Source organism: Colobus angolensis, unplaced genomic scaffold (genome assembly GCF_000951035.1).
Source record: "Colobus angolensis palliatus isolate OR3802 unplaced genomic scaffold, Cang.pa_1.0 Scaffold601, whole genome shotgun sequence".
In the NCBI taxonomy this organism is placed as follows: Eukaryota; Metazoa; Chordata; class Mammalia; order Primates; family Cercopithecidae; genus Colobus; species Colobus angolensis.
This window is the reverse complement of record NW_012119611.1, coordinates 299649-318393: the sequence shown is the minus strand read 5'-3', so window position 1 is coordinate 318393 and position 18745 is coordinate 299649. Positions and strand designations below refer to the sequence as shown.

General features: G+C 40.3%; 2 protein-coding genes across 2 annotated transcripts in view; one reads left to right on the top strand and one right to left on the bottom strand.

Annotated features, from left to right (window-relative positions):
• F8 (coagulation factor VIII, procoagulant component) overlaps nucleotides 1-16195 on the bottom strand; it is a 200315-nt gene extending 184120 nt beyond the window's left edge. The window contains exon 1 of the mRNA XM_011963208.1: nucleotides 15852-16195. Within this exon, the coding sequence (XP_011818598.1) occupies nucleotides 15852-15994 (143 nt within the window). The 5' untranslated portion in view covers nucleotides 15995-16195. The remainder of the gene's footprint in view (nucleotides 1-15851) is intronic.
• A 2127-nt stretch (nucleotides 16196-18322) lies between these two features.
• Nucleotides 18323-18745, top strand: part of FUNDC2 (FUN14 domain containing 2) — a 28865-nt gene continuing 28442 nt past the window's right edge. The window contains exon 1 of the mRNA XM_011963209.1: nucleotides 18323-18727. Within this exon, the coding sequence (XP_011818599.1) occupies nucleotides 18595-18727 (133 nt within the window). The 5' untranslated portion in view covers nucleotides 18323-18594. The remainder of the gene's footprint in view (nucleotides 18728-18745) is intronic.

The following is an 18745-nucleotide window of genomic DNA, read 5'->3' as shown; positions in this document are numbered from 1 at the left end:
TATTAGGAGATACACCTAATGTAAATGATGAGTTAATGGGTGCAGCACATCAAAATGGCACATGTATACATACATAACAAACCTGCACGTTGTGCACATGTACCCTAGAGCTTAAAGTACAATTTAAAAAAAAAGAAAAGAAAGAAAGAAAAAAACTCTAGAAAAATGCACCGGGAATCCATAACAGTGGTTATATTTTGGGGTCTGACAACATAACAGCAGAAGTACAAATTGAGAGGGTGGTGGGGGGAGGGATCTAGAATGGGGAGTAGAAGGGAAAGATGATGAGTACCAGTTGCAGACTCAAGAAAAGCTAAAGCAGCAGGAGTTGTGCTCTGTTCCAAAGCTTTCTCTTTTGTTTCCCCAGGAAATGGAGTCCATCAGAATCCTGAAGGAACCATCCCAGAACTTATGAAGCAAATGAATCTGAGCAGCAGAAAGGGTGGACCATAGTGGAGGCTAGTGTCCAGATTCACCGCTTCAGGACTAAAGCACTTATTCCCTAAGCTGCTGGGTGTGCTGACAGCTGACAACTCTAATCTGAATTCCTCTCTGGGAACCAATTTCAGCTGAAGTCAGTCACCACACCCAAACTCATGCCTTATTCCTGGTAAATGTGGGACTATATAGGTTCAGACAACTTGTCTCAATAGAGAACATCTCTGCAGAGCCATCCTAGCTTGAGCTGCCTGTGGGATTGACCTTTGTTCAGACTGTATCACCTCAACTTCTTTTACCCAATGCTGCTTCCTTCACTCCCCCATGGGTGTTGATTCAGAGGATCCCCCTCCTATAAACTTTCTGTATGCAAGAAAAAAAAGGAAGAAAAAGGAGAAAGAAGCAGACAATAATTTTTATTCGTGTGTTTAAAAAGCTGTAAAATCGCCCAAGGAAGCACGTAAGTTGTCAGCATTTGAACAATGTTGGAAACATTTCATTCCGTCTGATTTGCTTTGGGACAATTCACTGCCAGCTATAAATTTGTGGAAACACTGCCACAATCTTAGCAGACAAGATCGGCAGAAAATCGCTTAGAAACACTGAAAACATGTGACAAGGGGCTTTCCGTGAAAAGGGTGGATGGGAAGCAGTAAGGACCCCCTTCATGAAGCACCTGGTCACCCTCCGGCCACCAGAACCACAGGAACGCGGTGGTAAGTGAGGGAAAACACATCTAGGCACACGTCACGGTGGCACCTTCCAGCAGGTCCCCAGGGTTGCGCCCCTGGAGCTCTGACAAAGAGTGTGGCCCGGAAATGTTATGTTTGGACTGCGAGTTTTGGTGAAAAATAACAATGCATCAGGTTGCAGACAAAGCAGACCCTGCTATGTGCGTTTATGGGAGCCAAGCCCAACAGGAACCACAGGGAATGATCCAGAGGAGAGCGATGGACAGACACCAAGAGACACACCAGAGAGAGGCTCTCAGGAGGAGGCTCTGTGGCCTCCAGACCATGTCAAAGCCAAGGCAGAAAGGATGAACTGAGGAAAGGAGGAAAATTTCCTCTTAAGGAAGGTAAAATCCAGAAGGGATCCCTAAAATGGTGAGCAGTTTAAACCTAGCAGTTTTGCATTAATTCACATAAAGTGTAATGAAAACTGTTAAGACACACAAGGAGAGACTGGCCAATCTACAGTCACAGAGGAAGACCCTTCACACCTCTTCACAGGATCTCGCAGCAGATTGGCTGAAAAGTATCCTTGAAACTGCAAACCTCTCTCAAGGAGACCCACTGAGTTGGGCAAAGGCGGGGCTGACTTAATTCTCGCCTCCCTGCTCTCCCACGTAGCCCTGCGTTTCACTCCATTCCAGGGTTTCTGGGACACCCGAGAAAGCGCGTAGTCCAGGGAGCACGTCTGCCAACTGAAGGCCTTGACAAATGACTTTCTGTACTGGCTGAAGGCCAGGGCCCAGTGTACTGATAAGGAAGCTCTTCCAGTAAAAAGTTGGGACAAAAAGCATATTAGTGAGTGGACACAAACTAGAAAAGTCTCCATGTAATACGTTAATGCCAACAGAAAGCATCCACCATGAAGGAAGCACTAACCAACAACACAGATAAAAATGACTCTGGCAATTAACATCAGCCAGCCTCTGCATAGGTCATCCCAGTACTGGCAAGATGTGAGCTAAGTGGCTACAGCAGCAGAGAGAGAATTTATGCACGGACCCAAAAGTGTGGCTTCCCACTGACTAAAACTGATTTAGCTACTGTTGCCACCAAAGTTCAACCTGCCAGCAACAAAAACCAATGCTGAGCTCCCAATATGCCATATTAGGCCCAACCCCTGGGCCGCTGACCCGTACTAGTCTGTGGTCTGTTAGGAATGGGGCCACATAGCAGGAGGTGAGCAACAGGCAAGGAGCAAAGCTTCATCTGTATTTACAGCGGCTCCCGATCACTTGCATTAGCTCCTGGGCTCTGCCTCCTGTGAGATCAGCTGCCGCATTAGAACTGCATATGCAAGGGATCTAGGTTTTGTGCTCCTTATGAGAACCTAACTGATGTCTGATGATCTGAGGTGGACAGTTTCATCCCGTAACCATTCCCAACCCCCCCACAGTCTCTGGAAAAATTGTCTTCCACGAAACCAGTCCCTGATGCCAAAAAGGTTGGGGACTGCTGCAATATGGTATTGTCCATCACAGAGACAAACCAGCTTTTCGGTGGCCAGACACACTGGACTCCTTCCCTCCTAGAAAGGACAGGACTTCATTGACATACCTAATCTTGGCATAGCTTAGCCTTTCCTCCCTGCAGGGCCTTAGCCAGCACCACTATCTGAAATCTTACAGAGGATTTGATTCACTGCTGTGGAATTCCATATAACACCGTGTAGACCTGGGGAATCACTATACAGCAAAAGAGATGAGGGAGTGGGTCCTCAACCAGGCACAGGAAAAACTCCAGCTTGGAGGCAGGTCTCTGTGAGGATGGAGGGCCAGCCACCAAGGTGCTGTATATGTATGAATTCAAACATGATTCTGTGTCCCCAGTAAGGAGATTACATAGGGTTTGGGAATCAAAGAGTGGTAGCAAAAGAACTCTGATTACCACCATCGCTAATGAGCCACGTGGGGAGTCTGTGCCGCCCTCCCTGCAGCTCTGGGACCAGCGGTTTAGAAGGCCGCCGCAGCAGAAAGGCAAGAGTGTACGGCGGGCTAACCCGGGGCAATGCAGAGCAATGGCGGGGAGAGGGGGTGAGGGGGAAGAATGCCAGGGGCTGGGGGTGCCATCACGCCCAGGGCGCGGGCAGGAGCGTGCAGCTGAGCCCTGAACCCACGACGACCTGGAGCTGAGCAGCACCGAGGGTGAGGGGCGCTCAGATGGCAGCCTAGGAGAGAACTCCCCAGTCCCAGCCGCTGGATGTGGGAAGTCAGCCTTCACCTCCGCTGAGGTGTGCGCCGGGACTGCCCCAGAGGAATGTTGCCCGTGGGGGTCACACACCTTCCTTCCCAAGACAGACCACGCCCCTCTACCAGGGCACGCCCCGCCCATTTCCAGGACAGGCCCCACCCCCTCTCTGGGCAGACCACGCCTCTTCCCAGGGCCGACTCTGCCATGTCCCAGGATGGACAGTACTTCATGAGTGCTCAGTGCAGGGACACAGAGGCCTGGACATGTTGGTCCAACCTGGAAGGTTCATTCCAGCTCCAGAGCTCCCTGTAAGGTCCAACAAGGCTGTCCTGGAGCCTACCGGGCAGCGTGCTTCTCCCTCTGCCTATCCCTGATTCATCAGGTGTTGATCCCAAGAACACTCCAAATAAAATTCCTGCATGTTAATCTTCATCTCAGAGTCTACATCTAGGGAACACAACCTGTAACATTAATTTATATTTAAACACACTTTAATGTCATCTACCTCTAAACATTTCCACGGCACTAGTCTTAACATAAGCCTATGTAGTTTTTAACCATTTAACATTAGTATGCCCTTTCACATTCACCAACTCATCCCTAGTTTGCTACCTTTCTCCTTTGTCCACATTATATCCTTGGTTCCACTGAGTCTATCCTACCCCCTCTCTGTGCAGTTTCCATTGGTTTCTAAGGTATTTCAACATAAGTTACCACAGTGCTTTCACTTTAAATGTTTCTGATTAAAGGCCAGACGCAATGGTTCACATCTGTAAACCTAGAAATTTGGAAGGCTGAGGCAGGAGTATCACCTGAGGTCAGGAGTTCGACACCAGCCTGAGCAACATGATGAAACCCTGTCTACTAAAAATACAAAAATCAGCCGGGCGTGGTGGGACGTGCCTGTAATCCCAGCTATTCAGGAGGCTGAGGCAGGAGAATCGCTTGAACCCGGGAGGTGGAGGTTGCAATGAGCCAAGATCACGCCACTGCACTCCAGCCTGGGGGACAGAGTGAGACTCTGTCTCAAAAAAATAATAAATGAATAAAGAAAGAAAGAAAATGTTTCTGACTAAAATGAAGATATAAGACACATATAAAATATCTTCTAGAGCAAGAGATTGGAAGATCAGAAAGGGAACAGGATCAAGAGCACACAGAAACACTTTTTCCCTCTCTGAGGGAAGAGTGAAAACACATAATTACTAGATGTTCCTACGAGCATTAACACCCTCCAAGTGTGTGGTTCAGTTCTGAGATTAAACTATTACAGGACAGTATCCAGCTCCTAGCCTGAGACCTTTGCCATTCAAGTGAATATTTTCCACTGTGGCAGAAACACGTGATTTATTTGCCTGTCTCACACTTTCAGGCTAATCTGCATAGTAAGCGACAAAATGTTCCAGGATTCCTGGGTTTTACTCCTTCCTAACTTTTGTGGGGTTTTGTTTGTGTATTTCCCTTGGGATTCAATATAGAAATCCTGCCAAATATATTTGGCAACCATTGTCCTTGACATGAACTGTTCTTTCACATTTTATCTAAAACTAATCAGAAAACCTATTATATTCCCTGACCCATGGTTAGAAGAAACTGAGCAGCTGCAGGAACAGATAATATAAAACTGAATTTTCCCAGCTGTTTATTTCAAATCTTGGCAGAGGCTGTCAGGATGTGTCCAGAGTCAGCTTATCCTGTTAATCAGTATCAAAATAATCTAAAGTGTAAAAGGGTTTCATCAAAATAAAAATTCTATCAACTTTTTTTCTGGTAAATACATGTGACTGCCTATACAACAATAGAAAGCTAGATAATAAATTAATGATGTATTCTATTCAACTCAAACTATTATTCTCTAGCCTCAGGCTGCATGCTAGATGGACACTAAAATATACACAGTGTATGAAGTAAAATTATCTCAATATTAATTGTTAACAAGACTAACTTTAGTGGATAAATGGTTGTTTAGTTAGATGCCAGGCTACTGATAATCTGGACCTCTACTTCAAGGTCACTAACATTGCTCATCTGCAGGCTATATAGGCTACAGAATGAACTTGGATCCCCTCCTCACACCATATACCAAAATTAACTCCAAGTGGATCAATGACCTCAATGTATGAATTAAAACTACAAAAGCCTCAAAAGAAAATATAGGTTTAAATCTTTGTGATCTTCGATTTGACATCGATTTCTTAGATAGACATCAAAAATACAAGCAACCAAAGGGGCAAAATAAATAAATATTGGACTTCATCAAAATGAAAAACTTTTGCATCACAGGATACTATTAGGAAAGTGAAAATACTACCCACAGAATGGGAAAAATATTTTCATGTCATAGCTCTGATAAGGGTATAATATTAAGAATATATAAAGAACTTATACTACTCAGTACTAAAAAAAAAATCCAATTAAAAATACACAAACAATTTAAATAGACATTTCTCCAAACGAGATATACAAATGGTCAATAAACACATGAAAAGACTCTCAACAACATTAGTTATCAGGGAAATGCAAATCCAAGCTACAATGAGATATCACTTTATCCACACGAGGATGGGTATAATTAAAAAGACAGACAGTAACAAGTGTTGATAAGAATATGGAAAAATGGGAACACTCATACTTTGCTAGTGAAAATGTAAAATGGTGCAGCTGCTTTGAAAAAGTTTGGCAGTTCCTCTAAAAGTTAAACATAGAATTACCATGTGACCTAGCAATTATATTCCTAAGTATATTCTGAAGAGAAATAAAAGCACATGTACACAAAGACTTGTACATGAATGTCCTATAGTATCATTATTCATAATCGCCAAAAGGGGAAACAATCCAAAAGTCCATCAGCAGATGAATGGATAAACAAAATGTGGTCTATCCATACAATGGAGTATTATTTAGCCATAAAAAGGAGTTAAATTCTCATACATACAACATGGAAGATTTTTTTAATTAAAAAATGAAAATAGTTTCATTCTTACTATATCTTTCTTTTCTTATTTTAATTCCTCTGTCATTCTGCAAAAATGGAAGAATCCTGAAAACATGCTAAGCAAAAGATGCCAGACACAAAAGGCCACATATTTTATCCCTTCATTTACATGAAATATTCGGAATAGGCAGAACCACAGTGATGGAAAGTAGGTTAATGGTTGCCAAGGGCTGGGGAAAGGAAGAAAATTAGAAGTGACTGTTTAATGATTACAGGGTTTCTTTTTGAGGTGATGAAAATATTCTGGAATTAAATAAAGATGATAGTTGCACACTTTACAGATTCACTAAAAACCACTGAATTGTACACTTTAAAATGGTGAATTTTATGATATGTAAATTATATATCAATGAAAAAGTGGAGATTTAGGAAAGGAAAAAAATCTCCACACTGAAAATACGTGATTTTTACAGTATGTAAATCATACCTCCAAGGAGTGAAAAAATGATAAGGAAATATTCTGAACTTTATACTATTAAATTCAACAGCTCAGATGGAATTTCTTTTCTTTTTTTGAGACACAGCCTTGCTTTGTTGCTCAGGCTGGAGTGCAGTAGCACGATCCACAGTTTATAGCAGCCTTGAACTCTTGAGCTCAAGTGATCCTCCTGCCTCAGCCTTCCAAGTAGCTGGGACTATAGGCATATGCTACCACACTTGGCTATTTAAAAAAAAAAATTTGTAGAAATGAAGTATTGTTATGTTGCCCAGGCTGATCTCAAACTCCCGGTCTAAAGCAACCTTCCTCCCTCCTCCCAAAGTGTTGGGGTTACAGGTGTGGGCCACCATGCCCAGTCTCAAATGGAATTTCTTAAAAGAAATTATTAAAATTTATCCTAAAAGAAATAGAAAATTCAAATAGCCCTTTACCTATTAAAAATAGAATTCATAATTAAAACCCTTAAAAAAACCAAACGAAACCAAAACAAAAAACACTGGGATAAGATGATTTCCCTGGTGAATATAGTTAAACATTTAAAAAAGAAATGATACCAATTCTACACAAACTCTTTCATAAAATAGAAGAGTGAACATGTCTCAACTCATTTTATAAGAATCGTCTTACTCTTTGGTATGATTTGGTTGTGTCCCCACCTAAATCTCATCATGAATTGTAGCTCCCACAATTCCCACGTTGCGTGAGAGAGACCGGGTGGGAGGTAATTGAATCATGACAGTGGGTTTTTCCCATGCTGTTCACATGATAGTGAATAAGTCTCAAGAGATCTGATGGTTTTATAAAGGGCAGTTCCCTTGTACAATGCTCTTTTGTCTGCCACCATGCCATATAAGATGTGCCTTTGCTCCTGCTTTGCCTTCCACCATGTTTGTGAGGCCTCCCCAGCTATATGGAAATGTGAGTCCATTAAATGTCTTTCATTTATAAATTACCCAGTTTCGGGTATGTTCTTATAGCAGCATTAGAACGGATTAATACCACTCTTACACCAAAACCAGACAATGACATTATAAGGAAATCACAGTCAAATATCCATCATGAACACAGATGCAAAAACTAAAAAACCACCATCACCACCACCAAAACCCTTATTTTCTCACAGTTCTGGAGGCTGGAAATCCAACATCAGGGTGCCAGTGTGGTCAGCTTCTAGTGAGAGCCCTCTTCCCAGCTGGTAGATGGTTGCCTTCTTGCTGTATGTTCACATGGCTTTTCCTCAGTGCATGAGTGTGGAGAGAGAACTTTCTCTCTTCTTATGAGGCCACCAATCCTATCAGATTAGGACTCCATCCTTATGATCTCATTTAACCTTGTTTACCTCCTAAAAGCCCTATCTCCAAATATAGTCACATCAAGAGTTAGGACTTCAACATATGAATCTGGGGTGGGGGAAGGTGGAGACAATTCAGTCCATAGCGAAAATACTACCAATATAATATGTCACAACCAGGTGGATTTTTTCCCTGGGAATATATAGCTGGTTCCTCATTAAAAAATCAATCAAGGTAATTCACTGTAACAGAATAAACAAGATAAACCATATGACCATTTGAATAAATGCAGAAAAAGCATTTGACAAAATCCAACATCAAATCTTGATAAAAACTCTCACACCAAGAATAGAAGGAAACGTCCTCAATGTGACAAAGAGCATCTGTGAAAAAATTACAAGTAACTGTACTTAATGGTAAAATAATATTTTCCCTCTGAAATCAGGAAGAAGACAAGGATTCTGCTATCATCAGTTCTATCTAACATTGTACTGGAGGCCCTTGCCAGTGCAGTAAGGCATGAAAAAAATAAAAATAAAAAGCATCCAGTTTGGAAAGAAGAAGCCAACTGTCTTCATTTGCAGACAACGTTATTGTATATGTAGCAATTCTAAAAGAAGTGCAAAATGCTACTAGAGCTAAAATGCAAATTAATAAGATTAGAGTGAACAAGGTCAATATACAAAAATCAACTGAATTTCTACATTTTAGTAACAAATGATTGAAAAATGAAAACAAATAAAAATGATACAATTAACAACAGCATCAAATCCCTCAAAATACTTAGGGATACAATTAATAAAATTCTTCCAAGAAGTACGCTGTAGGCTACAAAATATCCTAGAGGGAAATTAAAGAAAATCTAAAGAAACAAAGCACAGATACACACATCTATGGAACTAGAGAATCCACAAACAGATTTGCCTATATACAGTCATTTAATTTTCTACAAAGGTGCCAATGGAATTTAATAGAGAAAGAAAAGCTTTTCACACCATACCGAAAATTTAACTCAAAATGTATTATAAACCTAAATACTAATGCTAAAATGATAAAAGTTCTAGAAGAAAACAGAAGAAAGTCTTTGTGAACTTGAGGTAGGCAAAGATTTCCTAGGACGGGAAAAAAAGCATGAAACATAGAAGAAAAAAAGCTAAATTGGACTTAACTACAACTATAAATTTCCACTATTTGAAAGACACCATTTGGAAAATGAAAATGCAAGTCATAGATTGGAAAAAAATATTCAAAACAGGTACATCTGAAAAGTAATAAAGAATCATCAAAACTCAACAATAACAAGACAAACAACCCGATTAAAAACTGGCCAAACCATTATCCTAAGTGAATTAACACAGGAATTGAAAACCAGATACCATATGTTCTCACTTATAAGTGGGAGCTAAATGATGAGAACACATGGACATAGAATCATAGACACTGGGGACTACTAGAGGAAAGAGGGAAGAGGAAGGGTAGCAAGGAGTGAAAAACCACCTATTGGGTACTATGTTCACTACCTCGGTGACAGGATCATTCATTCGTAACCCAAACTTCAGCATCACGCAACATACTCATGTAACAAACCTGCACATGTACCTCTTCAGTCTAAAATAAAAGTTGAAACTACGTTTAAAAAAAAGGACAAAAGATTTGAATAGACACTTCCAAGAAGATATAGGAGTGGCTAATTAGCACATGCAACATCTTTAGTCATCAGAGATATGCAAATTAAAAGTATAACCAGGCATGGTGGCTCAAGCCTGTGATCCCAGCACTTTGGGAGGCTGAGGCAGGTGGATCACTTGAGGCGAGGAGTTTGAGACCAGCTTGGCCAACATGGCAAAACCCCGTCTTTACTAAAAATACAAAAATTAGCTGGGCGTGGTGGCATGTGACCGTAGGCCTAGCTACTCAGGAGGCTGAGGCAGGAGAATTGCTTGAGCTTAGGAGGCAGATGTTGAGCTGAGATTGCGTCACTGCACTCCAGCCTGTGTGATCGGATGAGACTCCATCTCAAAAAAAAGTATAGTGAGATACCACTATGCAGTCATTAAGTACTGGCAACATCAAATGTCATCCAGGATATATTGCAACCGGAACTCTCATGCATTGCAGGTGGAATTATAAAATGGTACGTTCAAGAAATCTGTCTGGCAGTTTCTTTTAAAGTTAAACATGCACTTACCATATGATCCAGCAATTCCACTCCTAGATATTTAACTAAGATAAATGAAAATAGATGTTCACACAAAACAGGTGGAACACTGTTCACAGCAGGTTTATTTGTATTTGCCCCTAACTGGAAATAACCCCAAATTGTGATATAATCCCATAATGGAGCAGTAATCAGCAATAAAAAGGATAGAAATACTTTATACAACAACCTGCATGAATTTCCAAATCATGATGCCGAAGAAAAAAACCCATAGAAGAATGCATACTGTATGATTCCACTGATGTAAAATTCTAGAACATGTGAAAGCAAATCGGTAATTTTCAGATAGCAGTTTATCGCCTGAGGCCAGGTCAGTGGGAGAGACTCATTAAAAAGTTGCAGGAGGGTTGATGTAAATGTATGTTGATTAGGGTGGTGGTTATGCAAGTGTATGCATTTGTCAGAACTCATCAAACTGCACATTTAAAACTGATGTGCTGCATTGTATGTAAACTATACCTGTGGCAGGTAAAAATTTGGCCCACATCACCTTTGCTCCTTGGTGTGATGACCAAAAATACATTATGTGGCAAACTAAGACTTTGAAGATGGAATTAAGGGTGCTGATCAGCTGACCTTGAGATGGGGAGAGTATTCTGAATTATCCAGGTTAGCCCAATATAATCACGTGGGTCCTTAAAAGTAAAAGAGAGAGGCAAAAAAGGCCAGAGATATGCATGGAAAATTGAAGTCAGAGCAATTCCAAGCTTGAGAGAGTGTTGATGCACCATTGCTGGTTTCCACTACATGGAATAGTTTGCTGAGGATGGGGACTAGGAACCTAAATTTTAATAAGCTTCTCGAGTGATTCATGAACTAGTTTGAGAACTAGTGCCTTCATGAACTTCAGCTTTGGGATGAACTTTAGGAAAGTTGGCTAGGCTGGTGTCGAACTCCCGACCTCAGGTGATCTGCCTGCCTCGGCCTCCCAAAGTGCTGGGATTACAGGCGTGAGCCACCATACCTGGCCGATTGCTTATTTATATCTCCAAGCTCCACGGATCAGAAAATACTTTTCCTGAAAAGTTATCCAGCAGAGGTCAGATCATGTTGAAAGGACAAGTCTCTGGAATGTTAATAAAAGTATATGGAGCTAGCGTAGTTGAACTGTTCACTTTTTGCATAAGAAATCTCACTGTTCATGTTTTCCCATCGGACAAAATAAAACAGACTGAGGAGTTATATATATTAATGTGTGAACAGTGCATAGCTACATGCCAATAAAGCAGCACGGTTAATGAATCAATAGCTTTTTTTCCTGCTCAGTGAAAATAAAAATGCTTTATACCAACTAGAAAAAAAAAATAAATCCAAAAGCTCATTCTTTGAAAAGAGCACCACCAGCAACAAAATAGACAAATCACTGGCAAACTTATTCAAGGAGAAAAGATAAATAGCAAAGATAGAGGAATTTAGGAATAAGAAAGGGCACATAACTACAGATAATGTGGAGTAAAAGAACCATGAGTGAGTGCTACATGCAACCCTGTCGCAACAAAATTGAAAAAATAAATAAAGTTACTTCCTAGAAAGGTATATAATTATTAGAAGTTGAAACTTGAATTGACTGATTATCATAGAAGAGCCTGGAGGGGTGATTAAAGACATTGCAAATGTCAGTAGGACCAAATGGATTCATAAGTGAGTCTCGCTTAACTTTTAGACAATGGATAATTCTAATGTTACTTAAGCTATTCTAAGCAATATAAAAAGATGGAGTACTCATCAATTCATTTGATAGAGCCAAAAAACTTTGTTTACTATTATTAGTAGGTTGAGCAGTGAAAATCCACTAATAATAGTAAAAAAAGAAAAAAGTTATAGATCAATCCCGCATTCAAAGGCACACAGTGTCTAAAGAAATAGTAGCACATAGAACCCACTAATAATCAAATTACACGAATAGCAGATTTTACTCCAAGAATGTAAGTGTATTTAGTGTCAGGACATCTATTAACATAATTTATCAACATATCAAAGAAGACAATTCAGATGATACCAGCTACTGAAAAGTTATTTATGATAAACATTTTGTGGCAAATGAGAATAGAAGTAACAAGCACCATTTGCAAAAACCAAAACAGCAAATGTTACTCTAAATAGCAAAATACAAAAATTATTTCAAGTAAACATAGAGTAGAAGGAATGTTCACTTTCATTGTTATTATTTAACATTTTCTCCTGTTTTCTAATAAATTCAATAAGATAAGAAAATGAAATAACTGGCTATAAACATTGTAAATGAGCTAAAATCTGTCTCATTTAACTGATGATATGATTCAATACTCATAGAGACTTTAGGGTAAAATTACTAGAATTAATAGGCGAATTTGGTAAGGTAGCTAGATTTAAGATGAATATACAACGGCTGGGTGCGGTGGCTCAAACCTGTAATCCTAGCTGTTTGGGAGGCTGAGGTGGGCAGATTGCTTGAGCTCAGGAGTTGAAAACCAGCCTGGGTAACATGGCAAAAACCCATCTCTAAAAAATATACAAAAATTTTCCGGGCATGGTGGCCTGCTCCTGTAGTCCCAGCTACTTGAGGGGCTGAGACAGGAGAATTGCTTGAATCCAGGAGGTCAAGGCTGCAGCGAGGTGAGATCACCCCACTGCACTCCAGCCTGGGTGACAAAATGAGACCCTGCCTCAAAAGAAAACGCTGAATAAACACAAACCAATAGCTTATCTCTATTCTGGTACTAAGCACTCATAAATGGAAATAGGAGAAAACTATCTTATTAACAATAGCATCACACTTATAAAATACATAGAGATAAATGTAATAAGAAAAATATTTAAATTTATTATATTAATAAAATTAAGGTATGAGTTTAATGAAATTTCAGTTAGAATCACAACAGGGCTTGGATCTTTTTTTTTTTTTTTTGAGACGGAGTCTCGCTCTGTCGCCCAGGCTGGAGTGCAGTGGCCCGGATCTCAGCTCACTGCAAGCTCCGCCTCCCGGGTTCACGCCATTCTCCTGCCTCAGCCTCCCGAGCAGCTGGGACTACAGGCGCCTGCCACCTCGCCCAACTAGTTTTTAGTATTTTTTAGTAGAGACGGGGTTTCACCGTGTTAGCCAGGATGGTCTCGATCTCCTGCCCTCGTGATCTGCCCGTCTCGGCCTCCCAAAGTGCTGGGATTACAGGCTTGAGCCACCGCGCCCGGCCATTTTAACAGTTTTATGTGGAAGAATAAAGTGTCTAAGAATAGCTAAGAAAGGTACAAAAAGAATAGTGAAGATTGCTTTCACCCACCAGATATCAGAAGATATCATAGGCTCACTGTAATCAAATCACTATGGTATTGGCATAGCAAGATAATACTAGATTAGTGAAACAGCCTGATGAATCCAGAAATATATGCTAATATATATGAGAACTTTATATGATGAATGTGTTGCTTCAAATCAGTGGCAAAAGGTGCCATCATAATAGGCTATTGATCTGGATGGAAATAAAACTAGACAAATCCCTCTCTCATGCCATATGACAAAAGTAATTAGCAGATAATTGAAGCAATGCATATAAAAAGCAAAACAGTAAACATCTTGCAAGAAAATCTGGGAGACTACACGTACAATCTTGAGGTGTGGGAAACATTTTTAACCAACCTTGCCAACTCTGAAGACATGAAAGAAAAGATATTTCTGCTTATAAAAATTAAAAACTGTTTTGGTAAAAGTTATAACAAAGTCAACAGACAAACAATAGATCTTGGGGGAAACTGCAATATACATGACAAAGAGTTAATACTTGTAATAATAAAAGGGTTCTCATAATTTTTTTTAAATGAAAGAGTCCAAAGAATAATGGGCAAAGCATATGACTAATTAAATCCCCCAAATAAATTCAATAGCCAACAAGCATTTAAAAAGATGCTCAAGTTATTAGAAATAAAAATAACACAATGAAAGTAATGATGCAATATCACTCCACACCTGTAAAATTGGCAAATTTTAAAAACAGGATAAAACTTATCACTATGTGAGTGCAGACAGAAGGCCATTTTCATACTTCGATGGTAGAAATGTGTGAAAAGTTCTGGCTTCTTTGGAAATTAAAACTTAGAAGGAAACATTCCCTTCGTTCCATTAATATTCCTCTTGCAAATTAGTTCGACAGAAGTAAAAGCACCAGTATGCAATGATATAGGATATAGTAGCCAAAAACTGGAATAAAGTGAACGTAGATACAGCCATACCATAGAATCTTATATAGCCAATAAATATAATGAATTAAGGCTATGCCAATTGACTTAGAGTTCTAGTAGGTGTTAATGAGTGACAAATGTGTGTATAATGTCCTAATTTTATAAAAGAAATAGTGTCCAAGAAAACCTTTGTCTGTGTGTATGTGTATGTGAATATATATGATCATACTGGGGTTAGCTAGTTGAGGTGGGGGAGAAGGGGACTGATGTGGAAAGAGGGTGGGGAGCCAAACAGAAAGAACCAAAAAGACTATAAAGTATGTACAATAGGACCACATTTAATGTTTACATAGCCACTATCTATGTATTATATTTAAATCTTTATAATACACATTTAAAGAAGACAAAACAAAATATAAAATAAATGATTTCAACATTCAACTCAATAAGCAAAAATTGAACAACAAAATGAACCAAAGGAAATTAGAAGGAAGAAATGAATTAATGCAAGTAGAAGCAGAAACTGATGCAACACAAAGAAAAAAGAGATTTGATAAATCAAACCAAAAGAAAATTCTTGACAAGACCAATAAAACCAAGAAAACTCCTGGAAATATGATTTTTAAAAGAGAGAAGAGAACATACACAACATAAGGAATGAAAAAGGAAATATAACTACAGACACAGAACAGTTTAACAAAAGTTACATATGAGAGACTCATATGTAACTTGATACCAATACATTATCAAATCTAGGGATAGTAGATTTCTTTCTATGAAAATATACACCAAAATATAGACAAAAATGTACCAATATTTACTGAAGAAGAGGTAGAAAAATCTGAATCAACTGATGACCATAGACAATATTGATAGTTATTTAGTACTCTCCCTAAATGCACCAGAAACCCCCAAACATGAAAAGCTTCTGAACTCATGGCTCATATTATCCTTACACCCAAAGTAGAAAAGATATTTAAAAAACACACATCGCATGTACACACAAGAGAACCAGACATGAAACTCGTGTGTGATATTGATTACATTTCATTGCCTTCTCTCTATGGAAGCTTGGGCAGGCGGAGGGTAGTTTTGTCTTTGTCCCTTCGACCTCCCTCTACTCCAGTCTCTAGATTCTGAAGGAGCAGCATATGACAAAGAGGAGCAATGGACAAAACAGAACAAAATATCAACAAATAGGTCAGACCTATGAAAAGAACTGGCAATTAGCATTTGTACTAATAACACAGATGTGAGCACAAGTTACTCAGAAATGTTTCTTTGGGGCCCAGGTAGCATCACAACCATCCTAACCCAATGTCTGTACCTTCCTCCAAGCAGACTTACACCCCCACAATCCTGGCCCCTGATCAGACCCCACAGAACATGCCTTTACCTTGTGTCCACAGGTAGCTCACCGAGATCACTTTGCATATAGTCCCATGACAGTTCCACTGCACCCAAGTAGTATCTTCTGGTGGCACTAAAGCAGAATCGCAAAAGGCACAGAAAGAAGCAAGTGGAGAGCTCTATTTGCATGACTTATTGCCACAAATGTTCAACTGAAGAAGCAAAAGGTTAGTTCTTCTTTAAAATATCTTTAGCTCCCAGGAGGGGAAAAAAGTAAAATTTCTGATTTAACGAAAAGTGTCAATTTCTTTGTAGAGCATTTTAAGGAACTTTACCCGCTGGATGTGCTTAGCACTAAGCAGTAACCGACAGGATTGCTTCCTTTTTATCAGTGGGAAGCAGCCACAGGAAGAACTGAAGTAGGAAAAGGGAGGCTGCTAAACTTAACCCATTCACTTCTGAGAGCAGTAGGGGCATGAGAAGTCTGCTTTAATCAGAACTTTTAAGGAAAGGAGGAGAGGGATGGATAAGTCAAAGTGAACAGAAGCTTTAATTTGTCCTCCTATTCCTAGCCTACTACAACCCTCTTCCTGATTGGCAGCAGCAAGAGAAGTTCTGGATGTTGTCGAAGATTCTAGAATTCACTTGCACTAGCAAGAGTAACCAGCAACCTGTTAGTCACTCTGCTTCTGCACTTCCCCCTCACACTGCTGCCAGTGTGAGGAATTTATAGTTTTTAAAACTATAGTTTTACATAAAACATGAGGTTAGGCAACTATTGTTTTAAAAACTATAATTTATAGTTATAATTTAAAACTATAAAGCAAATCCTACCACTCCTCTTCTCAGAATCCTCCAATGGCTTCTGACCTCCATCAGGGTAAAACCCTACATCTTTACCATGGCCTAAGTACTAGAGCATCCCACATGGTTGGCATGCCCTTTCTCCTGACCTCTGTAGTCTCATCTCACTCTGGTTATACTGGTCTCCTTACTCTTCTCTTAAACACCAAGCACACTCATGCCCCTGGACCTCAATACTTGCTATTTCTTTTCCCTCAGATTTCCACGTAGTTCCTCTCCCACAAGTCCTTCGCATTTCAGCTCAAATCTTGCCTGCTGAATGAGGTTTAAATATGGAACACCACATTTATGTTGTAAGCTGTTTACCCTACCTGCATTACTGATATTTTTCTCAATAGCACTCATAACCACCTGGCATTTATTCATTTATTTATTTTGTCTTGTTTTTAACCTAACACTTTTCCAGGTTGTTTACATTTGGCCCAGGTATAGAATATATCTCTTTACACCAGAATGTAGCCATGGTGAGCTCAAACACCCTACTCAGGTTAATGTGTATTAGGGAGAGTGAGGTCTCCTGCAGGGGCCTCAAAGTGAAAGAGCTTATGAGAAGAAACTTGATCAGGGTTGCTATAAAAACGTTATCATTGAGCTCAGTTCTGCACAAACAAGAATGTGTTCAGGAGCAATTGGTATACTGTTGACTGGTTTGGAAACAGGTGGCAAGAAGCCCCTTTGATAAACACTCCTCTCCAATAGGTACAAGGATGCAGAGATGACAGCTGACACTATATGCCAGGAACTATTCTAGGTGCTTTTAAATACAGGTACTATTCTTACCTTCATTTTACGGGTGATGAAACTGAAGCACGGAGAGGTTAGGCAACTTCCCCATGGTCACACAGCTTGTGAGTGGTAGCATTCAAACCCATGTACTCTGGTTCCAGAAGTCATGCTCCTAACCACTATGCTATACTTCTATGCCTCAGAAATGAAGAAAACCCAGTTCCCAATCCTCTGGGAATAACAGTGCAATGGAGGAGACAGAAAAGTAGACAGTTACAGTACAGGGTGATAAATTCTCTGCCAGGTGCTACATAGGCTATCTGATTTAATCCTCATGACAACACGGCAATGTGGATACAGATAAAGTAACTGAGGTACAGCGAGGTTAAATGGCTTGCCTACAGCCACACAACTACCGATTTATTTTTACTCAACTCCTATGGTGCTACAAAATCCTATATTAAGCAGTATAATTGAAAAGAAAAAGAAAACAATAGCACAGTGATTATAAAGAAAATAGCTTGATTGTGTCTCTCCTAAAGTGGTGGATCAGATGTCAATGTTTATTATCATTCACTAATTACATTTATGAATAATTTTTAAAAGTAAAGGAAAAGACTAGCTGTTCTAACTAACATAATAGAAACTGTTGCTGAATTTTCTGGTGAAGATATATTTTGAAGTCAGTTTTATTAAGTATAACTCACATGTAAAATTCAAAAGAAAAATTAAATACATAAATAAAATGTGTCTTCCTCCACTAAAAGAGTAGGGCACATCGCAGGAGCTGATAAATATTTGTTCAATGTTTACATGAGCAAACACGGTCACTCAGCCGTCTTTATTTTCAGTGAGTCATAGGTAAAAAATTCTTCACCAGGAGAGGATTGAGTCGCAGTCGCGTCAGGAACTCGCCTACAGGTACTTAGCGAGCGAGCCCCGACGGCCGCAGTTGGTGGAGGGGGGAAAATGGGGGAGAGTGGGGGGTAGTTTGGGGAGACAGGTGGGGAGTAGGGGGAGAACGAGGGAGGGAACCTCACCCCTGGGAAGCTTTCTGCGCACGCGCATCTCGGTGCATCTGTTGGGCGGGGTTGCGGGGCCTGTGACACCGCCCGCTGAGCTCTGTGATGTAGCCGCTGGCGGAGACTGGAAGCAACCGCGGCGCGCCCGGCCCGCCCTCTTCCGCTGCCGCCGTGGGAATGGAAACATCTGCCCCACGTGCCGGAAGCCAAGTGGTGGCGACAACTGAGCGCCACTCCGCGGCCTGCCGCGCAGATCCTCTGCGTGTGTCCTCGCGAGACAAGCTCACCGAAATGGCCGCGTCCACTCAAGGTAAGGGCGGGCGCGCGC